The sequence below is a fragment of the Watersipora subatra genome, chromosome 1 (assembly GCF_963576615.1).
Source record: "Watersipora subatra chromosome 1, tzWatSuba1.1, whole genome shotgun sequence".
Lineage (NCBI taxonomy): Eukaryota > Metazoa > Bryozoa > Gymnolaemata > Cheilostomatida > Watersiporidae > Watersipora > Watersipora subatra.
The window spans coordinates 70,582,081-70,608,940 of record NC_088708.1 but is presented as its reverse complement, the minus strand read 5'-3'; the positions used below and the strand labels follow the sequence as shown (position 1 = coordinate 70,608,940).

General features: G+C 39.9%; 1 protein-coding gene across 1 annotated transcript; it reads left to right on the top strand.

Annotated features, from left to right (window-relative positions):
• The first annotated feature begins 1,205 nt into the window (after window positions 1-1,205).
• On the top strand, window positions 1,206-2,021 carry LOC137390992 (uncharacterized). The gene has a single exon (XM_068077310.1). It carries the CDS (start codon window positions 1,206-1,208, stop codon window positions 2,019-2,021), a length of 816 nt encoding a protein of 271 aa, XP_067933411.1.
• The last annotated feature ends 24,839 nt before the right edge of the window (window positions 2,022-26,860 follow it).

Below are 26,860 nucleotides of genomic sequence, written 5' to 3'. Positions count from 1 at the left end.
GGCACTGGAGCAGTACTGTCGCAAATCCAGGATGGCCACAAGCGAGTCATTGCCTATTTTTTCTAAAATGTATACTAAAGAACAAAGGAACTACTGTGTCACGCGTCAGGAGCTTCTGGCCATCATTAACGCTGTGAAGCATTTTCGTTCTCTTTTGTTTGGAAGGGAATTCACCATTCGTACCGACCATGCCTCACTACCCTGGCTTCTCCGGATGCCCAATCCTGCAGGTCAGCTAGCACGGTGGCTGGAGATATTGACGGAGTATAACTTCCAACTGCTGCACCGCAAAGGTTTGAAACACTGCAATGCTGATGGACTCAGCCGGCAAGTCTGCCATGATTGCCAGCAGTGCCAAAGAATGTTCCCCGATCAGAAACCGATGATGCAACAACTACAGGTTGACAGCCAACCTTTGGATTGTTCCACAGCTGCGTGTGCTACTCAGGGGAAGATTGATGTCGTTGATATTGCTCAGGCGCAGAAGATAGATGAGCAAATCAAAGAGGGTTATCAGGCTGTGAGGGAACAGGCTACCATTTCTGGTAGAGAGCTTGGTTGGCATGCACAAAAGCTGCTCAGACTTTGGGAGCATTTGAGATTGACTGAGGAGGGTGTGCTACAGGTAAATCTGCCTCAGAGAAGCTCGCGGACGTGGACAGTCTGCCCTATGAGCATGAGGGCTGAAGTTATACAGGCCACTCATGCAGAAGCTCATCTAGGTTTCAACAAAACATTGGCGGTAGTGTGTCAAAGGTGGTATTGGCCAGGCATGACAAGTCAAGTGAGGCAGTGGATCCAAGCCTGCCTACCATATCAGAAGTCCAAGCCTGTCTCTCATAAGAGCCACAATACCAGGAACAAACTCTGGGCAGGAAGACCCTGGCAGATTATCGCTGTAGACCTGTGTGGTCCGCTACCGGAGATTACACGAGGGAATACAGAAATTTTGGTGCTGGCTGATCACTTTACAAGATGGTATGATGCTATCTCCATTCCCGATGGACAGGCCAGGACAGTGGCTCGTGTGTTGGATGAGCGGATTTTCAGCTATTTTGCATACCAGAAATCATCCACACAGACCAGGGGTCACAGTTTAATCGGAGTTGCTTGCTGAATGTTGTAAGCTGTGGAATTGTGACAAGACACAGTCCGCTCCATACCACCCTCAAGGAAACTCGGTGGTCGAGAGGTTGAACCGAACAATGGGAAACTCTCTGAGAGCTATGCTCGCCGAATCAGAACACTTGGAATGGGATCAACTGGTTCCCCAGATTATGCGTGCAGTGCGCGCCACCCCCCATTCGAGTACTGGTGAGACTCCAAACTACCTCATGCTTGGTAGAGAGACACGCCTGCCCCATGATCTACTCCTCAACTATCCGACTGGTGTAGACTGCTCTGAAAATGAGTACGCAGTTCGTCTGCAGAATGATCTACAGACAGTGCATGAGAGACTACGACAGCAACAATTCCGTGCCCCTAGAACTGATGACAGTGAAGAAGAGTCTAAGTTTGTGATTGGCAACAGAGTCTGGCTCAAGTCATACTTTGAAGGAAAGGGTCGGGGAGCCAAGTTACAGCCTAAATATGTTGGGCCCTATTCCATAACTAAGGTACTCTCATTCCAGACCTACCAGATGGAGCGAAGAGGCAAACTGACAGTTCAGCACGAGGGCAGGATTAAGCTTTATCGAGGAGACTTGAATGAGCCAGTGTCTGGATCAGTGCAAGACAAACAGGATCCTCTCCCTGAGGAGAATAACCCTCCAGTAACGGTAGATGAGAGGGCAACTTTGGCCGCACGGCGTTCTGGCCGGAATGTCAAACAGCCTGCACATCTCTCTGATTATTGGCTAAATCGGATGAAGCGTGTTTCGCCACCAGATAGACCAATTCTGGGACAGAGTTCTGTCTTAGGAGGGGACAGTGTAATAAAAAAATGGATGATAAGTACGACACCGAGTTTCCGCCATTGTCGACGCAGCACAAAACCCTTAAAATGGAAATGGTGGCCCTGAGAAGGGCCGAGGTGGTTGGTGGGACTACTGGCACTCAGAAGTCAATTTTGACTGGTGAGTCCAGTAGCCCGAGAGGGTCACTATCATCCCCGATGGAGTCTACCGATGGGCGGACGACTTGGACTCCACTTCATGCCGTGGAGTAGGGCAAGCATCACGGGCTGGCCTCCAGTACGGCCTTCGGTCCTGCCGTGGCCTTTGGTAGCGTTGCCCTCGGTGATAGTGTTGGTGATGAGGTGAACACGCCCTCGGTCTCTGGGATTCAGTCTGGGTAGACTGTGTTCTCCGGTGCTCAGCAGAGACGTGCGCATGCAGGAGAGGCTGAGTGGTGAACACCTCATCACAGGAGGAGCAGCGGTGTCTGTGTACACGAGCGTGCCTCTGTAGGTCATGCTCCTTGTGGCAAGAAAAATCGCAAAAGGTGCACGAGTGCTTCATGCTTGTAAAAGCGAATGAACTGTAAATCAGTGTGTACCCGTATTTATAGACAGTCAGCATGCGTAAGAGAATTGATGACGTCTTTTTTAAGCCTATAATCCGGCAGCTTCAAATTGCTGACTCAATGGATCTATATTACGTTCGTCGCAATTCAGACAAATTTGAATAGTCATTTATAAGGCGCACGCTTAACACTTGTCCAATGTAGTGTATATGTATGGGTTATACTAGCAATTTTTTTATGTTAATCATTTATTACCATATTGTTCTAAGATTTGTATGTTACTATACAAACACTAAAAATTATTAATACTCGTATTGCGTGATTAGTTAGGGACAAATGTTATCGTTTTTGTATTCGAAATATGTTATTGTGGAATTGGTTGACCTAATTACTGTGCAGCCAATCAACTGTAGATTTTTTCTTGGAATTGCTATATAACCTGTCAGTTTTATCATTGCTGGTGTGTTACTGCTTGGTACTGAGAGATATAACACCAATAACGATACTGCGTTCTTTATAATAAGCTCTGCTTGATTTTCAAAAGCAAATAGGGTATAAAATTCTTGTCACTGTTTCTGCCTTTAGCATTGTGATATTAGCCAGCGTATTATAGCTGCTTTCACAATAAATGCTATTGACCGAACATCAAGAATTATTGCGCTTGGCTTGTTAGGGTGTAACAGTTGAGAGAAGTCACCATAGAGTCTGTTTATCGGCTCACCATCGAGTCTGTTTATCGGCTCACTCCCGAGTCTGTTTATCGGCTCACCCACGAGTCTGTTTATCGGCTCGCCATCGAGTCTGTTCATGGGCTCACCATCGAGTCTGTTTATCGGCTCACTATCGAGTCTGTTTATCGGCTCACTCCCGAGTCTGTTTATTGGCTCCCCCATCAAGTCTGCTTATCGGCTCACCATCGAGTCTGTTTATCGGCTCGCCCTCGAGTCTGTTTATCGGCTCACCCACGAGTCTGTTTATCGGCTCGCCATCGAGTCTGTTTATCGGCTCACCATCGAGTCTGTTTATCGGCTCGCCATTGAGTCTGTTTATCGGCTCACCCACGAGTCTGTTTATCGGCTTGCTCTCGAGTCTGTTTATCGGCTCACCCACGAGTCTGTTTATCGGCTCACTCTCGAGTCTGTTTATCGGCTCGCCATTGAGTCTGTTTATCGGCTCACCCACGAGTCTGTTTATCGGCTCGCTCTCGAGTCTGTTTATCGGCTCACCCACGAGTCTGTTTATCGGCTCACTCTCGAGTCTGTTTATCGGCTCGCCATCGAGTCTGTTTATCGGCTCACCCATGAGTCTGTTTATCGGCTCACCCACGAGTCTGTTTATCGGCTCGCCATCGAGTCTGTTTATCAGCTCACCCATGAGTCTGTTTATCGGCTCGCCCACGAGTCTGTTCATCAACTCATTGAGTTTGCGTGAACTCGCTCTTGAGTTGGGAGTTGGCTATCCTCAATGACCAGAATTTACTTCACAATTATTATTACAAATTATTATGTATGTACTACATTACAAAACGGTTATTTTATAGGACTACAGCAGGTTTTAACTTGCCTACAAAACAGTTATACTTTTTCTTCTAATTGCAATACAAATTAGTACCTGACTTGGCATACCTTCCGACTCTCACGCATTGGGCGTGAGACTCACGCAATTGCCTCACGCTTCTCACGCCCTTGTCACGCAATTGCCCCTTTTACCCAAGCAAACCTGTTTTTTGCCCCAATCTTCAAGTAATAATCATATACTTACTACTAATAAACAACTATGTATAAACCTATTTGAAACATTCTCATCTATCAATAACCTCCACGACATGTAGTTTCCATATTGAGTTATATTATCTTTCGCTGTGGTGTTTTATACGCTATGAAAACTTACCCCACATCAAATCCTCACGTTTTCATTGCCCCCAAAATAGACTCTCACTCCTTTCCCCACTCCAGGGTTGGCAGGTCTGTGACTTGGCAGCAAGAATCAGCCCATACCTGCCAACTCTCACGCATTGAGCGTGAGACTCACACAATCGCTCCATGCCTCACACATCTCACGCCCGTGTCACGCAATTGCACCTTTTACCCAAGCAAACCTGTTTTTTCTCCATTCTTCAAGTAGTTATCATATACTTACTACTAATAAACAACTATGTATAAACCTATTTGTGGTATTCTCACCTATCAATAACCTACACGACATGTGGTTTCCATATGGAGTTATAGGTACTATCTTTCGTTGTGGTGTTTGTATAAGCTATGAAAATTTACCCCACTTATTAAATCCTCGCGTTTTCATTGCTCCCAAAATAGACTCACTCCTTTCCCCACTCCAGGGTTAGCAGGTCTGTATCAGCCTGACTACAAAGGGACTACAAAACAGTTATATTTTTTTATCTACCTCCACATTAAAACCTAACCTTTCAGCAAGTACTAGCCTGGCTACAGAACAGTTATATTTCTATTAAATACATGTTAGAACCTGAGCAATGATTTTATGCTTAAAATCCAAATGCACGTTGTCATTAGCATTGGCTATCGTTGTCACTCTTCTACTCAGCTTCTACCTGAGTTTGGACTATCAGAAACGCTTACTCCTTAGTAAAACTTAGAAGAGTATAAACAATGGTGTAAGCATTGTTTTATGCAGAGCCTCACTTCTGGTGGCGGCATGCGTTCAGAAAATTTGCATACATTTGCACCGGGCTGAATTTTTTTTACGCTTTTTAAAGATTACAACTAGTGCTGAAAATAAATATCGACTGGAGGACTTTTATATCTGTCTAAACTACAGAAAAACACTTTAAATTTTAATAATAATTAAAATAATAGTTATTATTTATAAATGGGTTTTACCAATTATATTATATATAATTTTAGAGTTATCTTTTTAAACATCTAGGAAAGGAAAATTTCTAATACATAGTAGTCACCAACAAAGTAAAGAATGAAGAAGTAGAATTGTTGCGGTCAAGTAACCCTAGCTACTTTTGAAATAGGTTTTTGGAGGGCTAAAGTTAGAGTCTCGGTAATACGTTATCAATTGGATGGGTGGCATTTCCGCTGCCACAGCTAACGAGCTATGACATAATTGCCTAAACTCTTATTCGTAAACTCAGCAATGAAGTTACCATTATTCTCTATGAATACCGGCTAGAAAATTGCTTGCTTTTCTCCTTCTTTAGGAAAAGCAGAGACGTTAAAAAGAGAGAAATCTTACTGGACATGTCTCGTCATTCGGTTGATTTATACGACAGACTGTAGCAGCTATTTTGATCATTGTTATCGAGATTGATAGTCGATAAGTTTCTTTGAGTACATTATTGTTTGACTACGTGAGTTTGTCTTAACTTATTTTGGCAAGTATTAGTTTGCTAGATAATATATTGTCGTTGTATTAATCTGCACACGGTCTCTTGTTTGTGCTGTTGTGGAACTCAGCACTGACTAGCCACTTGCAAGTGGGTTCACTTATAAGTTGTCTTACACCGAATGAGTAATAGCTCTTATGCTCAACTGTAATTGTTGCAAGCAAGGTGACTGGTGAATGAGTGTGGTTCTTTATTACACAAACTCTATAAGCATGAAAAAATAACAGTTAAAATGCAATTCAATACAATCAAGCGTAACGCAGAATTGAGTTCACAAAAAATAAATACTCAAGCAGTTACTCTTGTAAATGTAAGAATGTTAAGATAAATATGTATACATAAAGCTGCACAGAGATAAGTTAATGTTACCACGCTGTTCTTAATTTAAGGTTGACTTGCAACAAAATTCACATTACAGTTATTTGATATGAAAAGGTTCACCATATTACTCTGTTGTGTTGTAGGTGCAAAATATGTAGAAATGTGATTACAAGCTCTTAAAAGCTAAAAAACGAACAGTTAATCGCAGCCACACAAGACCGCCGTAGTTTGGATTCTCTTTCCAAAACGGCTCAAATGTGACGTAGTTGTGAGAGATGGTTTCTGTTTACACTTTCATGCAACCTTATTCGTCGAAATATTTTTACATATATACTTCACTCATTCAATAAAACCATGTCTATTGTTCTTACGTGTCTGTTTTATCGCCATTGTAATGCTGTCACTTTAAGCACTGATATCTTATAACTTACCATAAAAATTTGTTTAATTTTCTAGCCTTAGATTGAAAGAGTACATATCATTGTCTGATAATCATGACGAGTCTGTTGGTCACTTGTGATAATCGAAAAGTGCTGCAGAAATTATTTGCGAAGTATTGGGACCTATTGGGTTGCATGATCAGATTACGACTTGTCGATTAGACCCAACCGAAACCAAACTGTAAAGTAGCAAGCAACTATATTTGATACGGGGTCTTCGGTAAAACCCGAAGTGTTTGTCGTAAACAAGTGCTACAAGTTTTATATCGGGTGAAATTTATAAACAATAGATTTTGGCATCCAATCACAGGGCGTTGTAAATTTCAATGTCATTTATCATCCTAACAACAAACGACCCGATCTCATGGGCTGTAGGGCAAAAAGTCTGACATCACTGCTACTACTGATAATCAATAATATGATAACATAATATATAATAATAATAATAATATGTGGATTAATCAGTAAACATGATCAAGCATTTAATTTATGATATTGCATTTTAGTTTTACTTGATACAAAAATAAACATCGCCTTTCATTATTTCAATTATTTTATCCTTTCTGTCACTTTTTATTGCACAACACCAAAGGAATGAAGAGTAATTAAATCAGAAAATCATATTGGGATCACTTGCCACTAGTAACAACATGACTGTTTTCTGTTTAATAATAGGCCGTCCAAACGTCATTTATGCCGAAGTCTATTGTTTATAAATTTCACCTTTATATCGAGCTTTTTATTGCCCTTTCAGTTCACGAAAGAACATCACGGGACAAGACGATAAATAAATTTCATGGTTACGTCAGAGAAATAAAAAGATTCCAATCTACGGCGGCTTTTCATTTTTGAGCTTTTAAGAGCTTGTAACCACATTTCCACATATTTGGCGCCTACAACACAACAGAGTAAGACATGGTGAATCTTTTTGCTGAATAACAATCCAAAAATATATTATGTTTACAATATTATATTTGCGTAGAAGTAATGCGGCAATATTTTCTATTCGTGTTATTATTACACTGAAAGTTTCCTGTCTCCTGCTTCCGGTTACAAATTTAATAAAGTTCCATTTTTTCTCGCTGCGTGTTCCCTTTCCTTTTTCCGATCTGTACTTACGAGCAACCAACAATGAGCACACACACAACAGGTTATGGGTCCAGGAGGGCAATTTTCGACAGTAATAGTGACTCATACAACGTATGGGAGACAAGATTCATCAACTACCTATACACCATAGACGAAAAGCTGGTTAAAACCATCGAGCCAAAAGAAGAGAATGAAGAAGACAACACGGACTTCGCCAGCAGGAACCGAAGAGCATATGCCGAACTTACTCAGGTACTAGACGAAAAATCGCTAGAACTAATAATGAATGACAAAAAGAATAATGGCAGAGCTGCCCTGGCCACACTCCGACGACACTACGTAAGCACTGAAACACCATGTGTACTAACTCTATATGAAGAACTGACTACACTAAGAATGACTTAGACTGAACACATTACTGACTATATTATTAGGGCCGAAAGAGCATCAACTGGACTCAAAACAGCAGGCGAGAAAATCTCTGACAACTTATTAATAGCTATGATTTTAAAAGGACTACCAGACTCATTCAAACCATTCGTAGTCGTACACACTCAACTGAACCAACACAAATCTCTATCGGACTTTAAAGCAGCGCTACACAACTTTGCCAATACAGACAATCTACGACCTACTACTACTACCGCCATAAAGACAGCAACATCTCATACTAGAAGACATCAACCTCATCATCCACCAAACAGACCTACATCAAACAACAACAACAACAACAAAATGTGTTTGGCCTGTGGCAACACTACTCACACAACAAAAGACTGCTACTCTAAGACTAAACTGCACTGCAACTACTGCCATCTAATAGGGCACATTGCTAAAGTTTGCTTCAAAAAAAAGCGGGACAACTCCAAACCTACTACTGATCACAAAACGGCTAATGCACAATTCAATCAACCTGACTTCACATTCATTACTAAGACCTGCACTGCTACTGACAAGACCAGTCACATGACAGACAAACTACTGGTCAACTGTGGCACAACCTCACACATTGTCAACGATCCTGACAAATTCATCACATTTGACACCAACTTTGTACCAGACAAACACTACCTCGAACTAGCCGATGGACGAAGGAGCAACCAACTGGCTACTGCACGAGGAGTGGCTGTGTTCACAGTCACTGACAACCACGGTACTGAACGACAGATCAAACTCAAAGACACCCTACTTGCTCCGACATTTCCTACTAATCTCTTTTCTGTATGGGCAGCAACTGACTCGGGCGCCAAGATCACATTCACACCTAAACACTCCGAACTCATTTCACACGGCGTTCACTTCAACATCATCAAAGAAGGACAGCTATACTACCTACATCAACCCACAACAACTACCACATCCAGCACTACCAAACCTCCAACTGGACATGCTACGAAGACGGGCTCTTACATGAGCAAGACACTACAAGACTGGCATATCTGACTAGGACACATGAACTACGGAGGACATACGTAAACTCGAGACTGTTACGGCTGGAATGACAATTACACAGAAGGACTCTACACCACCAACATGCACGACCTGTACACAAAACAAGATAACTAGACAACCAAAATCACAAGACACACGGGCAATACTAGCCACGACGCCACTAGAAAGGATTCACTCTGATATATGCGGACCCATGCAACCACAATCACGCGAAGGACACCGCTATGTCATCAATTACATCGACGAATATTCTAGCATGATATTTACATACTTCATGAGAAACAAAGACGGCACTGTTCTTACACTACAAACATTTCTGGGTGACATTGCACCAATAGGACAAGTAAAGGAGATCCACACTGACAATGGCACAGAGTACCTGAGCAAGGGTTTCCAGGACATTCTACTTGCAAGAGAAATAAAACACACTACATCCACTCCATACACACCTTACCAAAACGGTAAAGTTGAAAGTTCATGGAGAATGCTCATGAAAATGGCCAGATGTCTCAACACTGACGCAGGATTACCAAAGAACTATTGGACTTACGCTGTTAGACACCCTCAATACCTTAGAAACAGCATACCAGCGCAGAACCAACAGCACAGCTCATCAACTGTTCACTGACGAGCAACCAGACATGAGAAACGTACATCGTTTCGGATCACAATGCACATTCTACATCGAAGGTCACAAATCTAAACTTAACAATCGAGGCCAACTTGACACCTACCTAGGTGTAAACCTGCGTAATAAAGGATTCTACGTAATGAACAATCTAAACCACAGCGTTGTCACCACAAGAAACATTATTGTACACGACACTGCAACCAACCCTGATTATGACTGCGAAACTACTGAGCTTTCCTACAATACTGAGACACAGACTGACTCAACTGAGGCCACACACGGTTCAACTGAGCCACAGACTGACTCGACTGACGCCACACACGGTTCAACTGAGCCACAGACTGACTCAACTGAGCCAACTCACGGTTCAACTGAATCATTTCCACTCACTACACCATCTCTGCTACAACCTATATCACAAGGCAGACCCAAGCGGGTAACTCGACCACCCAGCTACCTAGCTGATTACCACACTAAGACAGCAACTGTGGAATACGCCTACAGCATAACGCAGCAGATACCCACTACATACAATGAAGCAATAAACTCGGAGGACTCCGATAAATGGCGTACTGCTATGGACAAAGAAATATCAACACTTCTCGACAACAACACATGGGAACTCACCACCTTACCAGATGACAGGATGGCAATAGGAGGAAAATGGGTATACACACTCAAACAATCCAAAGACCAGAACAACAACCAATACAAAGCGCGATATGTAGCAAAGGGGTATTCTCAAATACACGGACTAAACTATGAAGACACCTTCTCACCAACTACCCGCTTCACCTCAATCAGAACACTTCTACAGGAAGCTAGCAACAACGGACTATTCCTGCACCAAATGGATGTCAAAGGAGCCTACCTGAACGCATACATTGACAAAGAGATCTACATTCTACAACACCCAGAATATGAACAGACACAACAAGACAGTAAGAAACTGGTATGCCGACTTCACAAGTCACTATATGGACTTAAACAGAGCGGTAAAAACTGGCACAACACTGACTGACTATCTGGAAACACTAGGACCACTCACACCAAACAAACTTTACCCGTGTATCTACACCTACACAAAACCAGACAAGCGACTCATTCTATTTTGGGTAGATGACATAATCATTGCAAGTGACAATCAGGACACAATAGCACAGGTAAAGGAGAAGCTAAACTCACGATTCAAAATGGACGACCGAAGACCATTACCATGGTTTCTGAGAATTGACTTCACTAGACACTCAGATGGTACTTATCAGATGAGCCAAGAAAGATATGCAAGATCTATCCTACAAAGATTCAAAATGGGAGACTGTAAGCCAGCAGAAACACCAGCTGCAATGGGACTTCAACTTACCAACCCGACCGACGAGGAACATAACGCTTTCCTGGACACGAAATTCCTCTACAGACAAGCCCTAGAAAGCCTGATATACTTGATGACTGCAACACGTCCCGATATAAGTTGGGTAGTATCTAAATTGTCACAATTCCTGGAACGCCCTGGACCTGCACACACCACAGCTGTTAAACCGGTTTTCAGATACATCAAAGGAACTCTCACACACAACCTTCATTTCACCAAGACATCTGGAACGCTAACAGGATATATGGACTCGGACTGGACTGGAGACATCAACGACAGACGATCAACAACCGGATATGTATTCGACCTCGGAAGCGCACCTATCAGCTGGAAGACAAGAAAACAGCACACAGTAGCACTAACTTCTTGTGAAGCAGAATACTTGGGACTAGCTGAAGCAACTAAAGAAACACTATTTCTACGAGGTTTATGTGCATCACTAGGTATCGGACACTCGGCACAGACAACACTCTACACCGACAACCAAGGAGCCATTGCACTCACAAAGGACGGTGCTAAACACTCGAGAACAAAACACATAGATGTACGCTATCATTTCGTAAAGGAACAGACGAATATCACCTACAAATATATTGCGACCCAGTGTAATCCAGCGGACTCTATGACCAAACCAGTATCCTGACACAAAATACAGATGTTCGATACACCAATGCTACCCTCACCGACATAATGGCCATGAAAATATATGTTGGATTGAGGGGGCTGTTGAATAATAATCCAAAAATATATTATGTTTACAATATTATATTTGCATAAAAGTAATGCGGCAATATTTTCTATTCGTGTTATTATTACACTGAAAGTTTCCTGTCTCCTGCTTCCGGTTACAAGTTTAATAAAGTTCCATTTCTTCTCGCTGCGTGTTCCTTTTTTTCCAATCTATACTTACGAGCAACCAACAATGAGCACACACACAACACTTTTGATACCAAATAACTGTAATGTGAATTTTATTGCAAGTCAACCTTTAATGATTCTTTACTCTTCATAATTCTCAGTCTTTAGTTTTGCCGTTCGTAGTCTGTATCGCTTACTCTGTACTCTTTGTTCCGCCCTCCCTCCCATTAACACTGGAGCACCTTTGCTTATATAGTAAGGGCTGAGTGTTAAATCTATGGGCGTTCCCCTCAAGTTGGCTTTTAAATTACAGGGCTAATCTGAGAATAGCTGAACACTTATGGTAATCAAAGCAGCTCAGTTTAGTGAATCCATCACTTCTCCACTCCTAGATGCAGTGCCAGTATTGTATCATTGGCTCACAAGCGTCGATAAAAGATATATTATGGATCCAGCTCCAATGTTGACAACCCTGTTGTAACCGTAGGTTACAACTAAGCATTGTAACCAATGATAGATAATAGTGCAGCTGTTCTCTTGCTTCAGACGCAGACAGTTCGAACATCTGTTGCAGCTTCCTATTTACTTCAGCAACCATGTCAGCTCTCAGTTTTTGGCTGTTTGCTCTAAGCAGCATCTTAGCTGTATTAGTGCGGCTCGGTCATCCCATCGGCTAACTTCACAAATTTCAGTAAATTGTATAAATAAGTTTACATCTCCATGCCCACCAAAGTGTGGTAACCTGAGATCCACTCGACCACTGAGTGTAGAGTTTGGAATCTCAGCTTTCTTATTAGAGACTTGGTCTAGTCGTTTTGTGAGTGTGCGCAACAAATCTTGGGTAGACCAACAACTATCACACTTCTCTGAAGCAGGCTCGACCAACCTGGTTGAATGCAGCTGCTCTATTGGTCGGGGAGAGGAGACAGTAAAACGTGCCAAATCGTTGAGTCCATCATTTGCTGGAGAGGATATGCGATTGCTGGCAGACTCTATCCTGCAGTTCCAACACATATTTCCGGTACATATTGTCAATGAAGGTTGCCCCATCAATGTGTACAGATGTATCGGAGTGCATAACTTGCTTTGGTCGTTTCTCAGCAGTATCAGTAACTGGATTAGTTGCATCCAAAAATGGGTTACTGATCGGCAGAAATGGATTAATAGACATTCAGGAGTCTCTGCCCTGAGCCATCTCTTTCCAGAAAGCTGTTCCAGAGAACAATTACTAGGTTGTGCGTACAGCTAAACTTTCACTAGCAACAGGATTACAGATATTCCACTGCTGCCACCAATGTCGTTAAAGTCTGTGCTGACTAGCCACTTGCAAGTGGGCGGTGCATACAAGTTGTCTTACACCGAATGAATAATTTCTCTCATGCGCAACTGTAATTGTTGCAAGCAAGGTGACTGGTGAATAATTGTGGTCTTTATTACACATGCTCTATAAGCATGAAAAGACAAACAATTAAAATGCAATTTAATACAATCAAGCGTTATGCTGAATTGAGTTCACAAGTAATAAATACTCAAACAGTAACTCTTGTAAATGTAAGAATTTCAAGATTTATATGTATACACAAAGCTGCACAGAGATAAGTTAATGTTACCACACTGTTTTAATGATTTGTAACTCTTCGTAATTCTAAGTCCTTAGTTTTGTTGTTCGTAGTCTGTATCACTTGCTCTGTGCTCTTTGTTCCCCCACCCCATTAACACTGGAGCACATTTTCTTATATAGTAAGGGCTTAGTGTTAATCTACGGCTTTCCCCGCAAGCTGGCTTTTAAATTACAGGGCTAATTTTAGAATAGCTGAACACTTACGGTAATTAAAGCTGCTCAGCTTAGTAAATCCATCCCAGTGCACAGCTCGGTTTACTCTTGCACTCACATCTTATAATAGGTGTTACCTATTCATTGACCAAAGCACATAGTACACTAATACTGCCAAATTTATTTTATCACACTTGGTAAGATGAGCCAACTTGTAATAGATCCCACATAGTAGTGATTGCAAGTGCCGTAAGTCGCTATACTAGCAAAAGGCAAGCGCAAAACCTCACTACAATAGTGTCGTTACCGCCAATACATACGTAGTTTATTTTATGGAAACTTCTAGTTGCTATTCCAATAGTTTCAGGGAGTTTTATTTTAGTTTTTATACGGTAGAAGATTTTCGTTGTCATCCTAAAAGTCTCTTTTCCGCTTTCTACAATTCACAAAATTCTTTCTTGTTGCTATCTTGCGGGTACTTGATTGAGACAAAACTAACTAATGATCATTTACTGGGAATACTCAGAATACCCAGTGCATCATCTTCATTGATAATCAAAAGTGATATATTGTTAACGTTGAGCGGTATATTGTTAACGTTGAGCGGTATATTGTTAACTTTGAGTGGTATATTGTTAACATTGAGTGGTATATTGTTATCGTTAAGTGGTATATTGTTAACGTTGAGTAGTGTAATGTTAACGTTGAGTGATGTATTGTCAATGTTGAGTGGTGCATTGTTGACATTGGAGTGGTGTATTGGTAACTTTCAGTGGTGCATTATTAACTTTGACTGGGAAATTGTTAACTTTGATTGGTGTTTTGTTGACATAGAGTGGCGTATAGTTATATAATCATTTTGCCACCAGCCTGAGATAAGTAGTTGTTGGGTGGAGCATTGTTGTAAATTGATGAAACAACAACAATTAGTGCATCGCTAGGCTGTATCATAGCCCTTGCATGGTTTGCATACAGGCTAGTCCATCATATCATAGAATGAGAACACAAAGTTCAGCAACAAATGTTAGTGACCTTCATGTTCTCCTTCTTTGGTGAGCTGATTTCTTTGTAGTGTTCTTGTTTATTAGTTTTTAGTTATCATAAGAATTAGTTATCATAAGAATTAGTTATCATAAGAATTAGTTATCATAAGAATTAGTTATTATATTACAAAACATTTTTGTCAACATCCCAAACACCCACCCCTCTTTTTCCTTGTTAATATTATTGCTCGTTGTGTGATAGGTTGATTGCGGTGGCCAACTTTCGATTGACTGCACAGATTTATCAAGACTGAAGGTTAACATATATCTCAGTCGACCAATAATCAGTACAGGTCCAGCGAAAAGTGAGTGCAATGTAACAGTATTTATACCCTGCACAACGTTATCCACTTACTGCAAACGACTGCAGCTATACCTTGTTTACTTGCCAGCATAACTCTTTAGAACACAATTGCGTGGGTCAGTAGATATGCAATAGTCTTAGATGTTTCTTAGTAGTAGTCTGAGCCAACTACCGGTATTATTTCCTAAACTACTATTACAGTTTCCATGCTGTTTGTTTACAGCTTAAAGACGGTGGTTACTCTATTATGATGTACATGGTACGCGTGTTCAGCAGCTCAGCAATTTAGATGATATTCAAGCATACATAAAAGAATATGAGCAGAGACACACGGTGAAGTATGTGGTCACAAAAAAAGACAAGAGCTTCACTGCTCCACTCAAGGCTGGTACGCTCTTCTTCTGAAAATGTTTACTTACAGGCTTGAATATGTATATATATACATTGTATATATGTGTATATAATAGTCAACCAGGGCCTGCCTGGGCTAGAATTCAGTCTCGAGTGAGAGATTTTATTGCATGTATTGCAAGCGTGATTGATCAGCCTTCTGTTTTTGTTTAGTGATATAACACTAGGTATTTCAGTTTAGTTACTGATAGCATATGAATGTGTGAATCCTTGAAATATTACACAATATATATATATACATACATATATATATATATATATATATATATATATATATATATATATGTATATATATGTATATATATACATATATATATAGGAGATCGCACTCTGTGAGAGGTGCGGCACTATTAGCCTTTGTGCAAAGCTCATCACTTTTGTGATTTGAGCACTCTGGTGCTAGCACATTGACTTTCTTAAAGTCTGTGAGGCAACCTAGTTGTTTCATGGCAGGAAGTCAACTCTCATTGGTAATGGGATTTGTGTCCCTTGCCAAAGCTCTGAGCTGCACTGATGAGGCTTCAATAGCCGAAACAGTACTGTCTGTAGCATGATGTATATATATGTATATATATATATACATCATGCTACAGACAGTACTGTTTCGGCTATTGAAGCCTCATCAGTGCAGCTCAGAGCTTTGGCAAGGGACACAAATCCCATTACCAATGAGAGTTGACTTCCTGCCATGAAACAACTAGGTTGCCTCACAGACTTTAAGAAAGTCAATGTGCTAGCACCAGAGTGCTCAAATCACAAAAGTGATGAGCTTTGCACAAAGGCTAATAGTGCCGCACCTCTCACAGAGTGTTCAACCAAACCGAAGTGAGGGAGCATATACTCATGCTACAGACAGTACTGTTTCGGCTATTGAAGCCTCATCAGTGCAGTTCAGAGCTTAGGCAAGAGACACAAATCCCATTACCAATGAGAGTTGACTTCCTGCCATGAAACAACTAGGTTGCCTTACAGACTTTAAGAAAGTCACTGTGCTTGCACCAGAGTGCTCAAATCACAAAAGTGATGAGCTTTGCACAAAGGCTAATAGTGCTAATAATATATAAAAAATTGTTTGCTCACCCCGGATACCCCGTTTGGGTGGTAAATTCTGCTCTAACTCGGGTCTCCTACCAGAGACCTGGGAGTTTGTGCACTCGCCTCAAGATCTTAGCTGTTCCTAATAGCGTACTTTTCTGCAACTCACCTGAGTTGATTGTTGTTGGTATTTGGGCAAGCCACATTTTATGCGCTGGTGTTATTGCGCCCAGTGCCCCAATGACTACTGGGATTACAGTTGTTTTTACATTCCAGCATTTTTCAATTTCTTCTCCAAGAGGGAGATATTTCTCTACCTTTTCTTTTTCTTTGCTGGCTATATTGTAGTCATTGGGTACTGCTATATCTATTATAGTAGCACTCTTGTTCTCCTTGTCTACCACCACTATATCTGTTTGGTTTGCTAGAACATGCTTGTCAGTTTGGATGTAGAAGTCCCAGAGGATCTTAGCGCGGTCATTTTCATTCACCTTACCAGGAGCTTCCAACCAGTGTTGTGGTTTATTAAGGCCTCATCAGATAGACTTCTATACACAATACCTGCGACATGCTTATGCCGCTCAATGTATGCGTTCCCTGCTAGCTGCCTGCATCCACTGATGATGTGTTGGATGGTCTCAGGTGCATCTTTGCACAGTCTGCATCTAGGATCGTCTCTAGTGTGATAGATTTTCGTTTGGAGTTGCCTTGTTGGGTGCACTTGCTCCTGGGCTGCCATAATTAGCGACTCTGTATTGGCCGTTAGGTTTCCTTCGTTCAGCCACATATATGTCTGGTGAAGATCGCCAACCTTAGATATTTGTTGGTGGTAAGCACCATGAAGAGGTTTCGTGTGCCAGTCAATTTCCTCATCATCAGGGCGTAGGTCCGTTGTAAGAGCAGCCGATTAAAATTCAGCTAGCAACTTATCTGAGATGGCCATGGAGGCTGCATATGCTTTGATGCTTTGCTCCTCCTCTTTCACTGTCTGCTGTACACTTTTGAGTCCCCTACCGCCATTTTTCCTATCACGATACAATCTAGTAGTATCAGATTTTGGGTGGAGTGCTCCATGCATGGTCAGCAGTTTAGGAGTTGCTATATCAGTTTCTTTGATGGCTTCTTCAGTCCACTTTATTATGCCTGCTGGATATCTTATTACTGGCAGTGCGTAGGTATTTATTGCCATGATTTGGTTCTTGGCATTGAGCTGGCTCCGTAAGACCTGCCGAAGGCGTTTCTTGTATTCGGTAATGGCCTTGTGACGTACCTCGGCTTCGTGGTTGATGTTGCTTTGCATAATCCCCAAGTACTTGTACCCTTTTTCTATATCTTTGATGGTACCAATTGGCATTCTCAGGCTATCTGTGAGCATAGAATGGCCTCTCTATGCTATATATATATATATATATATATATATATATATATATATATATATATATATATATATATATATAAATTGGAAAGTCAAATAGTTTACTTATCTTTCAGCTACTGTCAGTTTCCTGCTGGCGCATTCTTCAGGCTGTAAGCTTCAACCTGAACCAGTTGAAGCTTACAGCCTAAAGAATGCGCCAGCAGGAAACTGACAGTAGCTGAAAGATAAGTAAACTATTTGACTTTCCAATTTATACTGCTCCATCCTATGTTGAGCACTCTGATTTTAGTTTCAAGTAGGATACATTTGAATATATATATATATATTTATATATGTATATATATATTTATATATATATATATATATTTATATATATATACTAGAAATTCCACTGTCATACAGCCCACGACCAAAGTAATTATGGAAAAAAGAAAGGGTACTGTTGGTTGTTGAAAAAGTAGTTCTCAGCAGGAATTGACAGAGTATAATGTAAATGAGACTCGTTTGAGATGATATAAAATAAATTTGAGGGAGCACGACTCTAAAAAGACGCAACAGAAATAACAGAAATGTAACAGAAATAAATATTAATAAAATAAATAATTAACTATCTCAAACTTATGTTTTACAATAATAAAATAAATATTAATTCAAGCTGTAGACCTAAACTACTGTACATAATTTAAATAACAACAGCAATAATGATATATGTTTATTATATCTCTTATTATATTGAAATGCAATATTAAAAGTAAATGGCAAGCTGCCGTGTAATATACAATTTGAAAGTTGTTTGTTGGTTAAAATAAATATTAATTCAAGCTGTAGACCCAAATTACTGTAAGTAATTTAACTAACAACAGCAATAATCAAATATGTTTATTATATATCTGAAATGCAATGTTAAAAGTAAAATATATTGTAATATACAGTTTGAAAGTTGGTTGTGTTGAATGTAGAACGGTTTTGACAGCGATATGTAACATAAATAAATATTAATAAAATAAATATTTAACTATCTCAAACTTATGTTTTACAATAATAAAATAAACATTAATTCAAGCCGTAGACCTAACCTACTGTACGTAATTTAACTAACAACAGCAATAATAAAATATGTTTATTAAATCTCTTATTATATTGAAATGCAATATTAAAAGTAAAATGACAAGCTGCCGTGTAATACACAATTTGAAAGTTGGTTGTTGGTTAAAATAAATATTAATTCAAGCTGTAGACCTAAACTACTGTACGTAATTTAACTAACAACAGCAATAATGAAATATGTTTATTATAGCTCTGAAATGCAATATTACAAGTAAAATATATTGTAATATACAGTTTGAAAGTTGGTTGTGTTGAATGCAGAACGGTTTTGACAACGATATGTAACAGAAATAAATATTAATAAAATAAATATTTAACTATCTCAGACTTATGTTTTACAATAATAAAATAAATATTAATTCAAGCTGTAGACATAACCTACTGTACGTAATTTAACTAACAACAACAATGCCAACAATAAAGAAATATGTTTATTATATCTCTGAAATGCGATATTAAACGTTAAACGGCAAACTGATGTGTAATATACAGTTTGAAAGTTGGTTGTGTTGTGATGAATGTAGAATGGTTTTGACAGCGATATGTAACAGAGAGCAAGCGTTGGCATTTACGCGTCTGGAAGTTTTATGCAAACTGGAGTGAAATAAAGAAATATTCTTGTCATAAAAGGGCGTTGTAGTAACGCCCTACCTTGTAGATAAGATGTAAAGAAATCTGGCTGATGTTCTAGATAATTTGAAAAACCTTCGGTAATTGGACAAAAACGTAGGCTGATAAACTGTGTACCACATTTTCGTACCTGTAAATCGGTCTACGCCTCAAACAGTAGACAAACAGTACACAGTAAACAGTTCTACTATCTGTCGCACGGCTTTATTGGCGTTTCGTAGGACGTTCGAAACTATTAATAAACCAAGCTGTTCAAGCGTTTTGTGGCAAGACTTTATCGTTCTATTCTCTGTCGCTCGGCGTTTCAATTTCCGGTCTTAACTTTTATTAAACGAAGCTTTTCAGGCGTTTTGTGACGATTTTCGTCCTAATAAATCTGTTTATTTATGTATAATCCGATCAAATGGGTTAGTTTTAAGTATTTGCGTCAACCTTTCAATGGCTTGGTAACATATTTAAATAGGTTTATATGCGTTTTGTATCATAATTATACTTGAACGACTTTACTGAAAAATAGTTAAATTTGTTGATAGGATTTCGTTGCAAGGGTTTGGTGACGGCCGTTAACGGATAATTTTTCGGGAGTTGTGGGCACATGTGCATTTATCATAATTCTCCCAATCAATCGTTTCACTCTTGCTTGGTCGTGGGATAAATTGTTTCCTCACCCCGGATACCCCGTATGGGTGGTAAATTCTGCTCTAACTCGGGTCTCCTACCAGAGACCTGGGAGTTTGAGCACTCGCCTCAAGATCTTAGCTGTTCCCAATAGCGCACTTTTCTGCAACTCACCTGAGCTGATTGTTGTTGGTATTTGGGCAAGCCATAGTTGTTCTTACATTCCAGCATTTTTCAATTTCTTCTCCAAGAGGGAGATATTTCTCTACCTTTTCTTTTTCTTTGCTGGCTATATTGTAGTCATTGGGTACTGCTATATCTATTATAGTAGCCCTCTTGTTGTATATATATTTATATATATATATATACATATATATATATATATATATATATATATATATATATGTATTGCGTAATATTTCAAGGATTCACATGTATATGAATATATATATACAGGACGGATAGCGCAGTTGGTAAGGTGTCGGGACAGTGATCATTAGGTCCTAGGTTCAAACCCTAACAACTGCACCCTTCTGGTGGTCCTTAGACATGACCCTTGCTTGTATAATGTTTACAACCTCTATGATGAGTGCAATAACCAAAGCCATGCCGGCTCGGACGTCGCCGGTCCAAGAAGGTTCGCGCTGCCTGTAGCTGAACCAGGACAAGACAGGGGAAAATGGGCTACTGGTTCAAAACGAATGAAATGGACTCAGACTGATAACACGGACCTCATGCAGTGCTACTTTATGAGTGAACCTCAAAAGTGGGGCTATATGGGAAGGGTGCGTCAACTGTGGATAAACATGCGCCATGAATTGCCACTAACCGCTAAGCAACTTGTAGCTCAGAGAAGTAACATAATCAAGCGGCATCTCATATCGGAACTTGAGGTAGATAAAAGTAGGGAACAGTTCACCCAAGTAACCTCAACCAACGTGGACTGCATAACACACCGTCACACATACACGATCTTGTGTTGACTCACAAGTTGAAGAAGACAAGCACTTTGACCTTGACCCAAGGGTGAAGGAGCTTGTGGAAAATATCATCAACAAGATGCTAGCTGCTGATGATTATGGAAACAGGGTGCCACTACGGAGAGTTAGCAAGACCATACCCAAGAAGCTGTTAGAAGACATTAACCTGGCACTTGAGTCGATCTCAACTCAAACGATGAGCGAGACTAATGCCTTAATCTACAGTACGGCAACCGTCGTCTGGGAGGAGATGGGTATTAAGCCACTGTCAAACAGGCTTCAAACCATTCCATCTTGGCAGCTGAGGCTACAAAATAAGATCAAAGACTTGCGCAAGAAAGGTAGTAGGCTCAGTGGGAGATTTAACCACAGTTTGGAGCATCCAAAAAGGGAAGCCACAATAGAAGCTCTAGAATCTGCCAAACAGCAGCTAGTAGCACTCTCGGCACGACTGAAGCGGTACACCAAAGAGCGGGATAACATGAGAATGAACAAACTGTTCATCAATAATCCATCTGAAGTGTATTCTCAGTTCAAGGATGAACTGCGGAGGCCAATGTCAGATGTTTCCCGATCCAGCATTTCGAAGTTCTGGAAGGACATCTGGGAGAAAGAGACTACTCATAACACCACTGCAAATTGGCTGAAGAGGCTTAAAGAGAGCCACCAACACACTGGGGCTCAGAAAGGACTCACCATCAGTGAAGTGGACATCAAGTGCAGAGTGCAGCGTATTAAGAACTGGGCAGCACCTGGCCATGATATGATTCAAGCCTTCTGGTTGAAGAAATTGACATCACTTCACACTAGAATGCCTAAGCAGATGGAATGCCTAATGGAAGAAGGCGACCATCCGGAATGGCTGACCAAAGGACGAACTGTACTTCTGATAAAAGATCCAAAGCAGGGGCCGATTCCCAAGAACTATCGACCAATAACGTGCTTGCCCACCACCTGGAAACTGCTCTCAGGAATAGTTGCAGACAAACTGGAAGAGCACATGATTCACTCACTATATGATCAGTGCTCAGAAAGGAATTTGGCGCAACACCCGAGGAACCAAACATCAGTTACTGGTGGATCAGATGGTCTGTCAAGACAGCAGGAGAAGGCATACTAATCTTGCCATGGCTTGGATCGACTACAAAAAGGCCTATGACTCAATTCTCCATAGTTGGATACTTGAGTGCCTCAGTATGTACAATGTTCACCCTGCTCTTGTGGCATGCATCAAGATGTCAATGACCAAATGGAAGACGGAACTGGAGGCAAATGGCAAAAAGCTGGCGAGTGTAAAATTTAAGCGAGGCATCTATCAAGGTGACTCCTTATCACCGCTGCTCTTCTGCATATGCCTAAACCCTCTAAGCAATATGCTGGAGGAGACTCAATATGGGTACCAGTTTAAGAGTGGCACCAAGATAAACCACCTCTTCTACATGGATGACACCAAGCTGTACGCTAACAAAGAAAGGGACATTGATTCGCTAATACACCTCACTCAGGTATACAGCAAGGACATCAGAATGACCTTCGGTATTGAGAAATGTGGAAGGCTAATTCTTAAGAAAGGCCATTCTATGCTCACAGATGGCCTAAGAATGCCAAATTGTACTATCAAAGATATAGAAGAAGGGTACAAGTACTTAGGGATTATGCAAAGCAACATCAACCACGAAGCGGAGGTACGTCACAAAGCCAGTACCAAATACAAAAAACGCCTTCGGCAGGTCTTACGGAGCCAGCTCAATGCCAAGAACCAAATCATGGCAATAAATACCTACGCACTGCCAGTAATAAGATATCCAGCAGGCATAATAAAGCGGACTGAGGAAGCCAAAATATATTGAATATATATTATATATGTATATATATACGTATATAGGTTTATATATAAACTTTGCTTCTGTTTGTGGTGCTGTAATTTTTTTCCATTTTAATAATCTTCAGAAAGTCTTGCAAAGAAGTCCAGGCATTTCATCAGAAAGATCCCGAGTACGATTATTGGTATGAAGATAATGCGATGTAAACATGACCGAGATATCAACAGAGGAAAGAAGCAGCAATACAAGGACAAAGTTCAAGTGAGTGACAGCGGTATATTGGTGTATAAGAGGATGACGTACTGCACTCATGATAGATGTTAATAGTAATGCTACTTTTTTACATGGATCAGACTCGTCTGCTTTTTCTTACCCAAATTATAATATACATTATGTTAATATCGGTGATGAATTGATACTTTTTTGTTGTTTCAGCGTAATTTTTGTATCTACTTCACTCTGTGAGTTCTTGCTCAGTTGTGTCATATAAAATATCTATTCAACTGTGTTGAAGAAAGAGATTAATTCTGATCATCCATCGGTGAGAAAATGGCGAAATCTGGTTCAGGACACGATACAAATGGATTGCCCTCCCAGATTGAAAAAAAGAGAATAGTCAGATATCCTGATTTCAAGGTTGGTGTTTTAATGTTGGCCAACATTTTAAATTTCGATACCAGTATAAATTTCTTTCATAACTATTTACTACTCTAGATAGCAGTGCCAACATTGAAATAACTTACATGTTGTCACCCCAACATTCTAGGTATTGTCCTATGTCAACTATATCAATGTACAACAAACTTTTCCAAACTTGCTAGTGATATTGAGCACAAAAATTGTATTATTTATCTAAAAAAAAATTATATTTTTATCTAAAAACTATTTATCACAAAAATATATTATTTGTCTCCTTGGTCTGATCAGTGTCATTTATGCAGTTATCAATAGTAAAATTTATATCAACAACAACCATAATTAAGAAAGGCTACCTTAATATACAAATATTCGCCATTTTTATTATGCTTTAAATAATTTGCGAGCGCAGTCCAGTATACTTTCTTGGTCTAGGCAGTCCAGTATACTTTCTTGGTCTAGGCAGTCCAGTATACTTTCTTGGTCTAGGCAACAGGTATCATTTTGTTTGCCTTTTATATTTTTCCAATCGAAACTTTCACAAAATTGAATGTCATACGAAAGCCATTGTTTCTGTTGTCTAGGAGCCAATTCTATCACTACAGTTTGTGTGGTAAAAATGTTTCACTACTTTACGATGATTTCTTTGACGGCTTAGTGATACATCCGGGCAAGGAGTTGACAACGGCAGTTGAATCTGTTCAAGCTCAAAACGGCTCCACCGATGGTAGCCTATATGCAGTTTTGTCCTTGGTTGAAACCTTAGTTGGAACTAACCTTCACAAAACTGTGTTTGATCAGCAAAAACTCAGGGCACTTGTAACCTGCCTCCAACAGGGTGAATGGACACAGTTCCCTCGATTACAACTACCACCAAAGGTCAGACGAACCATTGTCCACACCATCCGTGACAAGGTAAAAAATTATTGATACAACCTTGTGAATAATCACGTAATTCTTTCGCATGTCAACAAACTTCTTGATATCAATGACAAGATTCATGAAACACACCTGAGGAGGTTTCACAAAACACACCTGGAGGTGTTTCAATTATCCCGCAAAACCTCCAGTAAACAGTTTTCTCTTCATTAAAACTAAATAGAGGAGGTGTTTCAATCGAACTTTTTGCACTTTCCGTTTTTCAATAATTTTATATAAACATTGCATAACTTTTCAGAAATGTTAACACAAGGTCTTGAGGTGCCATTGTCAGTTTTAGTTTGCGGGAAATGAGAAAATAACGGAACTTCTTCATTTATTGGAACACACCCCTGGCTGATGGCATTTTATTATTCATTATAAATGGTCAAATCATCAAGAAAATATTTCGACGTAATAAAAAAATATTTATATTAAGACTTCTATACTTTACCTTAACAAGCCAGCATATGTTCATTTTAGCTATTCTGCTCATGTCGAGGGCCTCATGGCAGCACCCATTTGGATGCGTCTGATAGAGAGATGATACTGTGTGGCGGTTACAACGAGCAGTTTCATCGCTGTTGCATCATTATGAAACCTACAGATTTGGACCTTCACACTGGTGCTGTGGATCATGAATGGCCATGTACTGTAGAAGGTGTGATTAAGCTTTTTCTTATTTACATACATGATGCAAGATTTATGTCATGGCATATGTATAAAGATGTGTAAACCTGTTCCATATGGTCACGATGAAGTTTTAAATATGCTTCTATCAACAGCTACTGTTTCCGTTTATATTTTGTAATGTCTCATTTATATGAGGAGGGAGGTGCTTTTTTCTGCTTCCATTATGGCCAATTAGCACCACAAGCTATCTTTTTATGGCAGCTATCTTTCTGTGGCATGTTTTTATGTGTTTCTAGTACACGTACATGTTGAGGGATATTTTAATACTCGTTTATAATTTATTGATATAAAAAGATCAAAATAAAATAAAATGAGTAAATTAGTGAATAAGGCCTTTCTTTTGATATCAAAGATAATACATGTATGGATACAACACAGATCTTGCGTCAGTTATGCTGACCTAACATGCATATTCTATTTTAAAGCAAGTGATTTTGAATATTGTGCAAAAAAGAGACAACATTGTATATACTGTACTGCAGTAAAAGCATTTAGTTGTTGATAGGTCCCTGGTGCTCACTGAACCTATCGCTTGGCTCATGGGTCACAATTGCTCATCTGTAACTTTTGAGGAGCACAATTCTGACTTATTGGAACCAGATTTGCCATTCGCTCACTGATGGATGATCAGAATTAATCTCTTTCTACAACCAATTTGAACGGATATTCCATATGACACAACTGAGCAAGAACTCACAGAGTGAAGTAGATACAAAAATTACGCTGAAACAACAAAAAGTATCAATTCATCACCGATATTGAAAGTTGACTTGAAACAAAATTCACATTACGGTTATTTGGTATCAAAGGATTCACCATGTCTTACTCTGTTGTGTTGTAAGTGCCAAATGTGTGGAAACGTGATTACAAGCTCTTAAAAGCTCAAAAACAAAAAGCCGCCATAGATCGGAATCTCTTTATTTCGATGACGTAACCACGAAATTTGGTTATCGTCTTGTCACATATGTTCTCATGTGAATTGAAAGGCCAATACAAAGCTCAATATAAAACTTATCGTAGTACTAGTTTATGACAAACACTTCGGGTTTTACCGAAGACCACATATCAAATATAGATGCTCGCTACTTTACAGTTTTGTTTCAGCCTGGTCTAATAGGCAAGTCATAATCTGATCATGTGACTCAATACTTCGCAAATAATTTCTGCAGCACTTTTCGATTATCACAAGTGACCAACAGGCTCGTCATGATTATCAGACAATGATATGTACTCCTTCAAGCCAAGGCTAAAAAATTAAACGAATTTTTACGGTTAGTTATAAGATATCACTGCTAAAAGTGACAGCATTACGATGACGATAAAACAGACGCATAAGAACAATAGACATAGTTTTATTGAATGCGTGAAGTATATTTGTGAAAATATTTCGACGAATAAGGTTGCAAGAAAGTGTAAACAGAAATCATCTCTCACAACTACATCATGTCTGAGCCGTTTTGGAAAGGGAATCCAAACTACAGCAGTCTCGTGTGGCTGCGATTAGCTGTTCG